Below are 15,809 nucleotides of genomic sequence, written 5' to 3' on the forward strand. Positions count from 1 at the left end.
CGTTGCGATGCACGGGCTTCTCATTGTGGTGGCTTCTCTTGTTGCGGAGCATGGGCTTTAGGCACATGGGCTTCAGTAGTTGTGGCTCTCAGGCTCTAGAGCGCAGGCTCAATAGTTGTGGTGCACGGGCTTAGTTGCTCCGTGGCATGTGGGATCTTCCTGGACCAGGGCTCGAACCCTTGTCCCCTGCCTTGGCAGGCGGATTCTCAACCACTGTGCCACCAGAGAAGCCCCCATAATCAGGAACTTTTGATTGCTTAAAGCCAAATAGAATGGACATTTGGTTTTTTTTTTAAAGAAAATTTCTCTTAATGAATGAACGTATCAGTTTTTGCTAAGACATCCTCCTGGTTTGTGATGGCATTTGATATTTGGGAAACAGAGTTATAAGGCTTTTTGTCTGTCAGTCAGGCTGAGAAAACACTTCTACTAAGACAGAGGAGCAGTTGATGAGGGAGTGCTGAGTTAGATGACAGGTGAGGTTAGCAGGACAGTGGAACGGGCTTGCCGAGAAGAGATTAGCAAGCCCACCTTCCTGCCGATGCAGAACCTACCTTAAATACGCTAAGCTGGGGAGAGGTGTACAGTCCACTTCTTAATATTACACAAATGGAGAGGGCTTCTTTTTGGTTACAGTCATTTTTCTGACAACCTGGGAACCATCTTGCATGGTTCAATTGCTTAAATATGTACAGCATTCCCTCACCCACCCCGTCCAGATTTTTTAACTTTCTACCAGTCGTGAAAACGACAGCGGCCTGGCACGCATCGTTTACGTGCATTTGCAACTACCTAGCTTCCCTCTCCTTTCCCCCACCCTCTTCTTCTGAATTGTCAGGTTCTCCTGAGTATGAAAACGAAACGCAATCAGTGCTCGTTAGCTTAAGACTACAACTTATTATTTTTCCTAAACCATCACTGTTTCTAATGTCAGGATGTGCTAGTTTGATGAAAGGCTAATTTTCTAGGCCTGGACAGTTGATATAATGGGAAATGGGTTATTTTTTCTTTGAAATAAATGCCATTAGACAGGTGGTGCATACTCACAAGATGAGTAATGAATAATGTCAAAGCAAGTTTTAATGATACCTACTGTCTTCCCTGAACGTAATGGGGGAAGAAAGAGGAAAACCCCTTAGATAGCTTGCACCCTCCTCAAGTTAGGTGGCCTGACCTAGGACATCATCAGCCCAGAGAAAGGAGCATCTTTCTCTAATTTTCTTCCAACAGACAGTGCCCCTTTGCAACTTTTTCCCCTCTAAGGGGCTCTGTTTTGCAAAGCAGTTACTGAATTCCACCCCCCATTTTTCTTAATTATGAAAAATTTCAAACATAAATATAATTAGAGAAAATAGTGTATGATTTTTAAAATCTGCCCATCACACAGATTCTATAATTATTTTTTAACCACTTTTACTTCAGCTGTTCCACAGCTCCCTTTTTTCCCGAAGTACTGTGAAGCAAAACCCAGACACTGACACTTTGTTCCTACTTACTCTGCACTTCTAAAAGACATGGACTTTTTTTTTTTAATGTAGGCATTATTGCATATAACAAAATAAACATTAATTGTTGGTATCATCTAAAACCCAGTTCATTTTCCAGTTTCTTTAATTTTTCTGAAAAATCTTTTTTTGCAGTTCATTTGTTGGAAATAGGATCCAAACAAGCACCAATAGTTGCATTTAGTTGACAGGAGTCTTATATGTCTTTTATTCTAGATTAGAAGTTCGTAATACTTTTTTTTTTGGTGCCATGAACCTATTTAGTAGACTGGCGAATCCTATGATTCCTCTCTCTGAATAATGTTTTTAATGCATAAAATAAAATAACATAAGATAACAGAAAACCAATTGTATTGAAATAAAATTATCAAAATTTTGAGAAACATAACTTTATGACATGGTATTGTACTTCGTGTTGCTTTTACTAATGCATTACATAACAAGATCTAGGGACAAATCTAATAAATTCCAGAATTTTAAAGTATGTCCATACACAGCTTTTCAAGATATCTGTAAGAGTAATGTGATATGAAAATACTTGATTTCTGTTGGTGACAAAGTCAGAACTGTTGTTAATAGCACTGTGGTTTGTTGCCTTCATTCATGAAAGAAGGAAATGTCATTTCTGTTAGAGGTTGGTGAAAATAAAATTGTGAATTTTTTCCCATCCATATTAGGGGCCCCTCTGATTTCTATCCACAGCTCTGTATTCTAGAGTTCCGCTTCACTGGCTTTTTTCTGTTTTTTTACAGACATGTCAAGTTCTTCTCAACCTCCTGGCCGTTGTCTTTGTAGTTCTTTTTTTTTTTTTTTTTTTTTTTGCGGTATGTGGGCCTCTCACTGTTGTGGCCTCTCCCGTTGCAGAGCACAGGCTCCGGATGCGCAGGTTCAACGGCCTTGGCTCACGGGCCCAGCCGCTCCGCGGCATATGGGATCTTCCCAGACCAGGGCACGAACCCGTGTCCCCTGCATCGGCAGGCGGACTCTCAACCACTGCGCCACCAGGGAAGCCCTGTCTTTGTAGTTCTGTTTGCCTGGATCATTCTTCCTCTTGCTCTTAATAAGACTGGCTCCTCAAAATTCAGATCTCAGTTTAAAGGTTACTTTTCCAGGAAGACCTCCCACTTTTTTTTCTGCTAGTAATCTTATTTATTTGTTTACATTCATGATTTTCTTTGAATATGAAGATCCAAAGGTAGGAAACACATCTTGTTGCCCTCCACCATCTTCCCAGTGCTGAGAACAGGGTAGTGGGCACATAGGTGTTGCTTGAAAAGTATTGAATGAATGATTTTTTTTTAAATTAATTAGTTAATTTACTTTTGGCTGCGTTGGGTCTTCGTTGCTGCACGTGGGCTTTCTCTAGTTGCAGCGAAAGGGGGCTACTCTTCGTTGTGGTGCGCGGGCTTCTCATTGCAGTGGCTTCTCTTGTTGCAGAGCACGGGCTCTAGGCATGCGGGCTCAGTAGTTGTGGGGCGTGGGCTCAGTAGTTGTGGTGCACGGGCTTAGTTGCTCTGTGGCATGTGGGATCTTCCCGGACCAGGGCTCGAACCCATGTCCCCTGCATTGGCAGGTGGATTCTTAACCGCTGCACCACCAGGGAAGCCCCTGAATGAGTGATTCTTAAGCTCATGTTATCTGTATATTTTTAGTTACTTTCCATCCTTTCATATGCATGCAGAGTAGTAGTTAAGATTTATTATTGTTATTGATGCTTTGTAATATATAGGCCCTCAGTGCCACTTGACAGTCCTTCTGTACATTTTTCAGTGGCTCTTTATTATGTTATCCTTGGCGAATCAGGTTCTCGTACAGCGTCTTCTCTCTCCTCGTGCCCTCAGTGCCCAGGCCAGGATCTTAGGCCTTGGCACTCATGCCTTCTCCCTCACCGCGAGTATCCACACGTCGTGAAGGCCTGTGGACCTCACTTGCTAACATCTCTGGAATTCTTATCTCCGGATCACTACCGTCCTTCCTGGTCCAACTATTTCTGTATCTTCCCTGGATTATGCAGTGGTCTCCTAGTTTGTGTTTTTGTATCACTCATGCGTCTCTTCATTCTGTTCTCATGTTGCAGCCAGGATGCCTCAAACACTGAAGAAGAGAGGAGCTGTTGGGCATGCACTAGCCTCAATTTTTTTTTCTATTTTTTTTCTATCTTCATTGGCTTCCTATTAGTCTTAGGATTAAAAGCCATATTTTAATAGGTACTACAAGTCTTCATGAGGGTTTACCTGTCTCTCTTTTTACCTTTCTGGCATCAGCTCATACCAATCTTCCTCTTTATTTTTGTGCCATGGTTTACTCCAACCTCAGGGCCATTGTACCTGCTGTTCCTTCTTCTTGGAATTGTTCCCCTTTTGCCCGATTGACATCTAGTTATTTCTTAGATGTTAACAAATGTTTCTTCTGAGAAGGCTTTTCTGACCATAGGTCAGGTCAGTTCCCGTTATATGCTTGCAAAGCACTGTGTATCTTTCCTTCATGACAGATATCATAGTTGTCCTTTCCACTTGTTTGTATGAAGATCTGATACATGGCTTTCTCTGTCAAAGGAGTATTATGGCAGCAACTTAATGATTGTTTTTGTTTATCATTGTATCTACAGCTCATGTCTTAATGCCTAGGCTCTCAGTAAATATTTATCAGGTGAGTGGACTTCTGGATGTTTCTTCAATGCTAAGGAGGACTGGACTCAAGAATTTCTATTAACCTAGTGTTAGAGTTCTGGAACAAAGCATGGTAAACTGGTCTGTTTGGGAAATGATGCCTAGGGGTTTCATCTGCACTGAATATCTATTGAGGAAGGTTAACACTTCTTGATCTTCTTCAGCATCATGGTCCCTGCTTAGAAATGCACTGTCATGTGAGGGACCTTCACATTTGTGGAACTGATTATATTAATTATTTCCAGAATATTTGTACTTTCTTTTTGTCAACATATATTTACTTATATGTTGCTTTATTTGCAGTGTGGGTGAGCCCATATATAAGCCAGTGGTTGAGTCTTAGTTATTTTTAAGGCATCAAAATCAGTTTTTCACTATAGAGAAAAATTGATTTTGATGCCTTAAAAATAAGTTTCCTTTCAAATAAGATGAAAATGCTGCAGACAGAAAGGGTGAGGCTATTTTATTGAGTCAAATTTCAGTTCACTGTTTCTAATCTAGGATTTTTTGTTTGTTGATTGCTTTTAAAATCAGTCTTGAGGAAGAGAGGATACGTTACGGAGTGAAGTAAAAGGCAGCAGTAAGATCAAAAGATTGGGTAGAGACATTAGCTTTAGCAAGGAAGAGAGTCATTCATGGGCCCTGTCGCTATCCAAGGACTTCAGGGATTTTGGTATTTATCCTAAGAACATTGGGAATCTGTTGAAGCATTGGGATGATGTGAATAGTTTTGTGGTTTTGAAAGTATCATTCTGGCAGTAGTATATGGGAAGCAGATTGGGTGACTGTGAAGAAACCAGTTGCAAAAGTTTTGCTCACTTAAACTACTAGAGCAGTAAGATGAAGAAAAGTGGGTGGATTCCACTATGAATCCAGGTTTTGGGGATAGAGTGATACGGGTGATAGTAAGAGAAGGAAGTGGTGAGGTTGACTTGATATTTTCATGTGGCCACTGACTGGATATAGCCATTCACTCAGACAGGAAATGTTATTTTAAAAGTTTTAAAATTTGGAGATGAGAGAAGATAACTGGATTTAAATGTACTGTTAAATGTGTGTACTTAAAGACACTCAGACATACAAATACTTTAAATTTATGCTTATGAACTTTTACTTGGCTTTTTTGGCCCATTTATTAGCTTTCTGTTTTCATTTGTTCTCTTCCCTCCTTTACATAAATCTACCAGGAAGAAGGTTGTGGCTTTTTTTTTTTTTTTTTAACCTTATCAGGAGACGAAAAGATCTCTGATAAAGGAATAGTTTTAAACAGCAGATGTGAAGGTGTGGTCAGGCTTCTCTGTTCATTCATTTCTAAGCTCAGACAGCACTTTACAGTGCAGGGGGCTCAGGCAGCTGTGCTGATGGTTACTTCCGTGTTGGTGGTTACTTGGGAGACACGTTACCTCTCCCCCATGGTGGTGTGACTGTAGAAACACAGCTCCCAAGCCTGTTTCCCTGATCCCTCTTCAGTAATAAGGTATCTATAGCAACATGCTCTCCGCTATCTTATGTTATATGCACAAAAACTTTGTTGTTCTTGTGAGGCCTGGCCATGAATATGGATTATGAACAGCTCTAACATTTTCAGCCTGTTTTCTTTAACAGAAAAGTTGTTCTTGGATCCCTTTACACTCCTGACTTGTTCAGGTGGCAAAGCACACAGAGGGCATGGTCTCATAGAGCATTCTGAAGTCATCATAGAACCTAGGAACGACTTTATCACTGCAGCGTTTGCTAGTGGTAGGTTTTCTGTCACTTAGGATTCTTTGGTTAAAAATTGACTCTGACTAACTGAAACCCAAAAAAACAAAAGTATCAGAATATTATAGGTGAGTTCAAAAAACTAAAGAATCAAGTGGTAGAAGGGACAGGAACTGTAGCAGCTCTGGGATCTAGAGGACAAGAATCAGTGGGTAATTTCTGCAGGGTGCTGAAGTCCAAATGAATTAGCTCCAGTCATTTTCTTGGTTTGTTGTGCGTGTGTTTGTTTCCTTCAGGATTCAGATTGCAATAAGAGAGGGTCTTTGGTTGTCTTAGCTTGGCTAGTGCAAGGTAGGGTGTCTTTTTTTTTTTTTTTTAAGATTTTTAATTTACAAACCCTTGTGTCGAGGGCTGACTTTCAATAGATCGCAGCGAGGGAGCTGCTCTGCTACGTACGAAACCCCGACCCAGAAGCAGGTCGTCTACGAATGGTTTAGCACCAGGCTCCCCACGAACGTGCGGTGCGTGACCGGCGAGGGGGCGGCCGCCTTTCCGGCCGCACCCCGTGTCCCAGGACGAAGGGCTCTCCGCACCGGACCCCGGTCCCGACGCGCCGCGCCCCGGGGGACGCGGGCGTCGGCCCGCCGGCGGCGGGGACCGGCTATCCAAGAAGGCAGGGTGTCTTGATAGAAAGTTTTCCTAGAACTTTCTTATTTGAGGGTGGAGTAGCTCCCCAAAGGAAATCTGCCAGTATGTTAGAAAATTCTCATTGCCATCAGAATCTCATGCTAATTCTGTTTGTTATCTGTATTCAAATATATGTTTTTACTAGCATTTTAGGTATGACAGTGAAGCAAACAACCCTTATTAGTTTTTTGTTGTTGTTGTTTTTTTGCGGTACGCAGGCCTCTCACTGTTGTGGCCTCTCCCGTTGCGGAGCACAGGCTCCAGACGCGCAGGTTCAGCGGCCATGGCTCATGGGCCTAGCCGCTCTGCGGCATGTGGGATCTTCCTGGACCGGGGCACGAACCCGTATCCCCTGCATCGGCAGGCGGACTCTCAACCACTGCGCCACCAGGGAAGCCCCCCTTATTAGTTTTATTGTATAAATTAGTATCTTTTAAACATTTAATTAAAAACTTATACAAGCATGAATTTAAGATTTTGCATATAATGTTATAGCTTTCTGTTACTTAACATTTATTTTTTGTGATGCCGTTGATTTATTTTCATTTTTCAACATTTAGGATACTGTCTCAAGTGAAATTCAGACTGAGAATCTATAGGCTTCAGTGGGAAGTTGAAATAATTAGATTAATAAACAGATGGAGGCAGTTGCTTTCACTCTAGTTGTCCTTTAGCTCAGACATTTGCTGGTGGAGGGAGGTGAAACACTTCTGCAAATACAGAAACGTTTTTCTTCCTTCTCTGGCAAATCAGATCTTGAAAGTAGTAAGGTGTAGAGTTCCATCGTGCTTGGGGGAGGGCGTGTGTATGTGTGCGCTGATGGAGTACACAGCAACAGGTTCCTGGCCGAAACTTAGAATGGCCCCTGTTAGTATTTGATGCACATTACCCGTCTTCCGAGAGTCATGTTAAGTGATACACTGATACTCTGTGAGGTGTGTTAGAATGTAGGTATGGTAGAGATATTTTTTTTTGGCTTCTTAAATCTGTGTTAATTTAATAGTCAAATTTTGTAGTTAAGCAGTAAAAACTGAAAACAAACCTGAACCAGCTGGATAAATCGGTTTTACCACCTCATCACAAAAAGTAGGCGACTAACCAGTAGAGTGAGTAAATGTGGTGCTACTTTTGTCTACTAACAATGATCAAATTATACGTCAAAAGAAGCACCTTTTAGGGCTTCCCTGGTGGCGCAGTGGTTGAGAGTCCGCCTGCCGATGCAGGGGACACGGGTTTGTGCCCCGGTCTGGGAAGATCCCACATGCCGCGGAGCGGCTGGGCCCGTGAGCCATGGCCGCTGAGCCTGCGCGTCCGGAGCCTGTGCTCCGCAATGGGAGAGGCCACAACAGTGAGAGGCCCGCGTACCGCAAAAAAAAAAAAAAAGAAGCACCTTTTACATAATTTCTAAGTGCCACCTGCCTGTTGTTTACAGATGTGTCTCAGTGCCCAAAGGAGCAAGAGATAAGCAGTAATTCTTAGCTTTTCTGAGTTTCTGACCCCCAGACATCAGCAACTGAAAAGGAGAAGAAAAAATAACTGAGGGATCAAATTTCCTCTCCTTCTCCTTCTCTTTATTTGCACCTGACATCAGGCGTCCCTCCAGTGTGAGAAAACAGTTGTGATGCCTGGAGATCCTAGCAAAAGGTGAAGAATAAGCATGGAATAGAAGAGAGGATAGGCCGTTTTTGCTTAGCTTTTTAGACCCTCTAGCAGGAGTCATATGTGAAGTATGTAGCAGAATAGCATAATGGTTAAGAGTCTTTGCAGTGGAACCCTGCTGTTTTACTAGCTGTGTGATCTTAGGTATTTAACCTCTTGTACCAGTCTTTCTTATCTCTTAGTGTTACTTATAAGGATTATACGAGATATGTGTGTAAAGTACTTTAACACGGTACCAGGCACACAGCGTACTCTCAGTCAGTAAATAGTTCCTGCTGCTGTGTTGGTATTATTTTTATAGGGGTTTTGGTAATAGATATTAATAAGACTCCAGTTGATTTTTTGTGATCATACTGTATACTCAGAGGTGAGAAAGAAGTTTTTTTTACTTGAATTAGAATTTCATCACCTATATAATCTTGATCAAAATAAACTAGTGTAAGTATTGAACGTTTTGGTATTTTTATCTTCCACAATATCTCGTAACACTTCGAGCATAAAGATTACATGGTGGTTACTGTAATTTTTTTCTTTGACCAAATGCAAGTGCTGTCATTTAAAATTATATTTTCATGCATAGTAAAAATTACATAGTACTGGGCATGAATAAGGCACAATTAATATTTGGTGAGATGTTTAAATACTGTATTTTTAAATATCATAATATGAATTTGAAAATCATATTTTGCTGAAATCAGCTTGCACATTCAGCATGGGAGGTCAAAAATAAACTAATAGCAGAATACTTACTTTAAAATAAAGATTGTCAGCAGCACTAAAACCCTTGTTATTTGATTCAGTGCTCTTTGAGAACCTGGAGTGTCATGAGATTCCAAGTCATCTCTTTTAGACTTGAATTTTTCTGGAAGGAAAATACTATCTTTTAAAGATACTGCACTGTAATAATAATTTGTACACATAGTGTTTGGATTGTTTCTGAGTACATACCTGTGGATGCACACATGCATATACATATACTTTTTTTTTTTTTTTTTTTTGCGGTACGCGGGCCTCTCACTGCCATGGCCTCTCCCGTTGCGGAGCGCAGGCTCCGGATGCGCAGGCTCAGCGGCCATGGCTCACGGGCCCAGCCGCTCCGCGGCATGTGGGATCCTCCCAGACCGGGGCACGAACCCGCGTCCCCTGCATCGGCAGGCGGACTCGCAACCACTGCGCCACCAGGGAAGCCCCATATACTTTTAAAAAATAAAACTTCTGAAGTATTAATGAGAGGCTTATACTGAGGGAAGGATTCCTTTTGTCTCTCATCACACTTATCTAATTTGGTATTATCCTTTTATGTGTGACCTTTCTTTAGTAATTTTGGTATTTAGTAATTTTAGTCTTTTTATAACCATGCAGAATAAATTAAGTGAAAAACAGACCTTACCAAGAGCTGGGGGGTTATTTAGCTCAGCATTCAGAATTATTCTATGTAGAATAGAACACTTAGACAACTGAACTGAAAGTGGGAGATAAGTTGAGTATAAATAGAATTCAGCGCATTAGCTGATAAGTACTGAAGCAGTCTCTGTGATTCTGAACTGTAACATGTTAGAATTCTGTTTTGGTGGATAACTCTTCAGAATAGAATCAAGGATTAAAATGATTGTTATTAGAATTAGGATAAGTGACATCCTCACTGAGCAAGATTGATAAATTTATACACTTGTTTAAAGTAAAAACACTTTTTAAAAATTAATGGGTTAGTATTTCCTGATTTTAAAATTTATAATGGAGCCATACAAAATTATTGTGAAGTATTTGGACCATAACACTCAGTAAAGGTTTTTTTGTTAAGCTTTTTTATTAAAAACTTGATAAAAGTGCATTGTATACATTGTTCATCCCAGAATCAAGTGTTCATCAAACATTTGTAGTTTTCCCCCATCCCTCCCAAAGAAGTTTTTAATCAGTGGTGCAGAATATTTGTCATCCACCAAATTAAAAACTGCAGGTTTGTAAACTTGGCACTCAGAGAAAGAAGTAGGTGCCGTAAAATGATTAAGTATTGGCATGTGTACACCTGCTGTCAGGAAATAAACTTCCCATATGTTGCGGTTTGGCAGACATGCATCTTAAAATGTATTGAATGAAACTGGCGCTGCACTCTTTATCCTTTATCTTTTTTCAACAGTGCATCCTCTTTGTGCCTGTAAGTAATCACTTTTGCTTCAGTTAGAGGAAAATGATAGGTTTTTTCAGATATGCTTGAAGTTAAGTGGTGATGCTCCTTGAGAGTGCAGTAACTGGTTGATGGAGTAAATCATTGAAGTACTAGCTTGGCCCTGAACACCAACGAGGGAACAGATGTTCTATTTTGAAACATTTAATTTTTTTTTTTATAAAAACGTGAGCCTGAGACACACTGATTTTTTTTCACATTTTATCACATCATGTCAAAATAAATTCCTCCAGTATATGTGCGTATTGATAAAAGAAAATGAGTATCTCAATTGTTTTTAAAAAGTAAATACTTAGATGAGAACTGCATTGATGAAACATCTGAACTTTATAAATATGTTTATGGAATAATTCAACTAAATCTTATTGCATGGAATATGGTTTTTAGAACCCTAGAATAGGTCAAGATTTGTCCTTTGCACAATTATAAAGTTTCCTTAAAATTGACAATAATGTTTTATTTACATTTAATTATATATTGAAATGAAAAACTGAATCCAAAGTCTTTTGACTGTATCCATTTCTTAAATTTAAATTTATGTGGAAAACATATGCAAATACACCTTCTTGGCCCCTAACGTAAGAGTTGAACCATTGATGTAGGCACGCCTGTTATTGCATGTTAATACACAGAATCCCCTTATGTGGATTTTTAGTAGATTGTTTGGGATACCTTTTTGTTATATCGTGTTGTATTTTTAAGAATTACCTTCTTCAGAAATTAAAAAAATATTTTTGGATTCCTTTATGCAATGAGTTTTAACTAAAACTTGTCCTATGGATGTAATCAGTTTTAACTATACATGCTTTTAGCAATATTTTACAGGTTGCACGTTTTGGAAAAAAAAAAAAAAGTTGTCTTTTCTAGTGGAGTTTGCGGTGGCGATACCTGCCTGCCTTTTCTTTTGCTGCGTTGGCACAAGCGTTGTGCTTATTTTGTTGTAAATGGTTCCAGTATTTTATCAGTTCACTAGGCTGGAACTGATGAGAGGTAATTAGGTGGCTGTATTTACAGCTTGAATAAGAAACTCGCCAATGATTGAACACAAACTCATTGGGAGGGGGGACAGGATCAATTCTCAACTTGGCAAGACAGATCCCTACATATACATCTTCCAAGTGCAAACGACGGATGCTTAAAGAAGCTTTAAATATCTTCTCTGCCAGATCTCCAGAAAAAACATAACCAGTCCCGGAACAGAAGACAGGATAGCGCTCACTTGGGTAGAGGTCTGGTGGCATGTACCACTTGCTGTCTTTGTTTCGGTTGGGTGCGTATCCCCTCATTAGGTAACCAGTAAAATAGTTACGTCTAGGAGGCAGGTCTGGCTTCAGTAACTTAAGTATTAAATATTCGGTGTTGACAAACATGTCACTGTCCGTTTTCATAACATATGGAATATGTGGACAGTATGTGGCAACCCAGTTCATGCCCATTAGTGTTTTAATGGTCAGATTATAGTATGTATCTAAATATTCCTGTTGAATTATATCGTGGTATTGTCTGCTTTCTTCCAGGATTGCACGTTGAAGGTAGCCATTTAACTTAATACTTACACCCAACAAAAAAATTCGTGTGATTTGGATACCAGGTGCTAGACTTTCATTGCCCCAAGTTTGCCGAATAGCTCTTCTAGCTTCTACCTGTCCAGGTTCTGCAGCTATTAGTAGTATTAAAAAAGGGCTTTTCTCCTGGCATTTTTCAGGTTCATTGATAAGGTATTTGAAATGGTAAGAATTTGGATGTCCAGTGCCTTTTTCATTGTAAATACTTCCGTTGGCACTGAGTGTATTCTCCAGCCCTGTAACTCCTTGTGGTGACAAATCTGTGTTATTGGAGTTAGTTGCTGTTTGAGGCCTCAGAGTCTGCGGGACTGTTTCTTTCCAGATATTCCGAAGAGAGCTGTGGTTTGTCTCACTTTTCGTAGAACGAAATCCACGGAAAGTGTATGTCACAGGGTTTTCTTTGAATCCAGTTCTGCCTGGCAGCCAGTCATGATGATTGAAAAACAAAAACATAGCAAAAAGAAACACAAGAGAAAGTACACCAATAAGATGGGTACGGAATAGAGACCTCTTGGCATTCCAGCTCATCTTTGCAAAGCAGCAGTGTCTTCTTCTCCACTGAAGCATGTTGTAAATATCCAGTAGTGGACGAGAGATCGGTGGCTGAGAATGTGTTCTTCTCCTGAATCAGTACTGTTCTTTGGTAATCATTTTCTAATGCGGTCACGTCGTCTCCCTCGCAGTCATTCTATAAAGGTGAAGCATAAACGTTTACAGAATGGAAATATCACAGAACTGCTTGAAAGAGACTAATAAAATTAGGGCACATGGAAATTTTTAAGCTGTGAAAATAGGATAACCCAGGAACAACGTTTATGATTTGTCTTCCCTTGGCAACGTAACATCCTGAGAACAGGATTGATTTCTTTAAAAATACACCTTTGGAGCACAGTGACCACTTTAAAGAGAGGTGAATGGATTGATTTTCTTCCACTTATTTCATCGTCTCAGTAGCTCTGGTCACTTGTACTTGTTGACTTAAGTTAAAGATTAAAAGTTGTATGCACGGAGAAGAGGAAAATGCTGCTAGATCCCTGAGAGAGGCCATGTAAGGAGGCCTGAGAGCAGATGGAAAATTTATTGGCATTAATTAAAATTGATTTGACATACCATTGGTGGTATGGTGCACAGTCAGCGGCCTTTTTTGTAAAGTGGTCATGTATCAGTTGTGGGACAGACGGTGCAAGGTTGATTATGGCAGAGTTTTGTTAGTCACAGTACACTGCTTGGCATGTTTCCGTTGGCCCCTACTGTGTCGGGAAAGTCAGTGAGAAGACGCACCTGTCAGAATTAATGTTCAGGGTTCAGTAACTTCAGTGCAGGATTTTAAGACAGTAATAAATGATGGACATTTGCAAGTACCCTTTTCTCATGTTAACCTTCCACTTCAAACATGAGGTATTCAGGAGATCATTGTCCTTACTTAGACTTAAGATTGATTTTTATAATATAGCAACTAATTATATTTAATTTTCTGAGGACTTCACAGAGTACTATCATGTATCTCAGTTGAATCTCCATGTTAGAATTAAACAAAGAACTGCTTTGAACAGTCTTTTCAGATTTCTTACAAAATATAGACACTAGGTATTATTGTATCCCCAACTATTTAAAATTTTAAATTTCACAAAATGCATCTTAAAAGATTTTTGAGTTATGCTGTGTTCTAAATTTGCATGTAGAGAATTTTTTACATTTTTAGGACTTCTGCTAGCATGACACTTAGAGCTCTACATTTAGAAAAAAACATTTATGAGATGTCAATATGGGAAGTTCACGATGCCACATATTAAGAACTGGTCTTTGAACAAGTTTTTTTAGTGCATAGCACAAATTTGTTCATGTTTTTTCAGTTTGTTAGTTTTTCTGGATCAAAGCATGGGGGTAAAGGATGGGTAAGGAGCTGTAGCTTGAATTCTATTAAAAGAGAAAACCTTTTTGTGTAATTTTAATTTTTTCAACCTTTTATTGTGAAAATTATTTCTCTATGTAAAAGAAAACTGGTCAATTAAAAACATTTATTGTAGGAGCGTTTGTTTATTTGAAATTATATATACACGTATGAATGTGTTTATGTAGCCTGTGATATTGAAAGGTTTATGGTTAATACCAAATTTGCTTAACCTCGATAAGAAATTCAATTATTTGGGGAAAATAATGGCATTTACATGGAAGTCCTCATATAATTGAATAACTAGAATAGTACTCATATAATGTGAAGTATTTTGAAAATATTGATGGGAAGTGTTAGACTCCTGTTCTAGCAGAAGCCACTAGGAGGAGCAAGCAGGTGGGGATTCGAGCATTTCTGAAGCGTAACAGTACAGGCGCTAGCTTTTGATGATTTCTAGAATCTGAGATTATGTAGTGCTTTTAGAAGTTATGGTGTTTCTCAAATGTAAAAAATTATATTAATCATTTTGTGAGATAGGAGCAGTGTTTTTCTTCCTTAAGTTTTCAGATTTAAAAAAATAGAATCTAGTTATTTATTAGAATTTATTTACCTGAATTTTAATTTCACATTACTCTGATGAAGACACTTCACCGTACCAGTAAAACATAGTTCTGTGGTGAGCTCAGTTGAAAATAACAGAGCTGAGTGTTCTGGTTTAGAAACTCACTTTTCTCCTCCTTAGGCTTGTAAATAGTTGACCATTCTGTTTAGATGAGGAGACTCTTTCTAAGCTTTTATTTTCAAATGAAATATTAGATAAATAGTAATAATTCTCCCTCCACCCCATAATTCTCCCTCCACCCCTCCACCTCTTTTAAAACTGTAAATTTGATGGTTTAAGAAGCAATAAGTAGAAGGTCAGATGTTTGAATGCATGTTTGAATAAAGGACTGAAAAAATGAATGAAGGTAAATATATTAGTAAATTGTATTTTTATGAAAACATTATACCTGAAGTGATGTTTCTAAAGTATTTCAATGTTACAGAAAACAGCAAATTATTATATATTGTAATCTGGCATACATGTAGTTTATGGTCCTATGTGATTTTGTAGCCATAGGTGATGGAGATGCATCTTAATGTAAATTCATGATATTTGTATGTTTGTAAATATCCAGCTGCTCAGGCTTGAAATCCATATATACTCATTTCTTAATCTCCCACTGGTAAATATAGTGCATGTGTCTAGCCTTAAAAAAATTCTTTATTAAACATTTTTCAGATATTTATCATAATTTTACTGTTAAAAAGAAAGTACAATTAAAGTAACTATTCCTCCTTTTATTAAAAGATAAATTATTCTCCAGTTACTGGCTGTTGTACATTAATTCTTAAGAAGTGGGAACAAGACCAGAAAGTTAAAATATTTTGACATTCTAAATAGTTTTGCACTTTTACATTTTCAGCATAGAAATAGCTTTGATTTCTCTCTTATGGTAATATTATCAAGTGATTAATATGTATTTACATCTTATGGATTGACACTCATGGAGAGGATGTTACTATAAAATGTTCCGTTACTTCTCCCTCTCTCTTTCCCTCTCTCTGTCTCACACACACACACACACACACACACACACACACACACACACACACACACACACACACACACACACACACACACATGCTGTTTTTATTATTTGGCTTCTAAAAGTGATGATATCTTTAGTTTGTGGGAACAGTTCTAGATTTAAGGGGTGCTTGAATAAAAAACTCTACACTCTTGTTTTGAGATAGCTAGCTTATAAAAATGTTTAATTGGTGACTTTAACATTGAGAGATAAAGGTACTAAGAGAGACTTGAGGTTTTTTACAACCATATTTTTTTTGTTTGTTTAATACCATCTGGTTTCATTCCTTAATGGAATAAAAATTCATACTATG

General features: G+C 38.8%; 2 protein-coding genes across 2 annotated transcripts in view; one reads left to right on the top strand and one right to left on the bottom strand.

The window, feature by feature from the left end:
* The window catches only part of CDC73 (cell division cycle 73), a 94,517-nt gene that overhangs the window by 34,411 nt on the left and 44,297 nt on the right, over window positions 1–15,809 (top strand). The window lies entirely within an intron of this gene.
* On the bottom strand, window positions 11,270–12,538 carry B3GALT2 (beta-1,3-galactosyltransferase 2). Its single transcript, XM_060088674.1, has one exon. It carries the CDS (start codon window positions 12,536–12,538, stop codon window positions 11,270–11,272), a length of 1,269 nt encoding a protein of 422 aa, XP_059944657.1.

This window comes from Mesoplodon densirostris, chromosome 2 (assembly GCF_025265405.1).
Source record: "Mesoplodon densirostris isolate mMesDen1 chromosome 2, mMesDen1 primary haplotype, whole genome shotgun sequence".
In the NCBI taxonomy this organism is placed as follows: Eukaryota; Metazoa; Chordata; class Mammalia; order Artiodactyla; family Ziphiidae; genus Mesoplodon; species Mesoplodon densirostris.

Coding starts and splice junctions, on each gene's coding strand:
- B3GALT2 (XM_060088674.1), bottom strand. CDS start 12,538: ATGCTTCAGTGGAGAAGAAGACACTGCTGCTTTGCAAAGATGAGCTGG.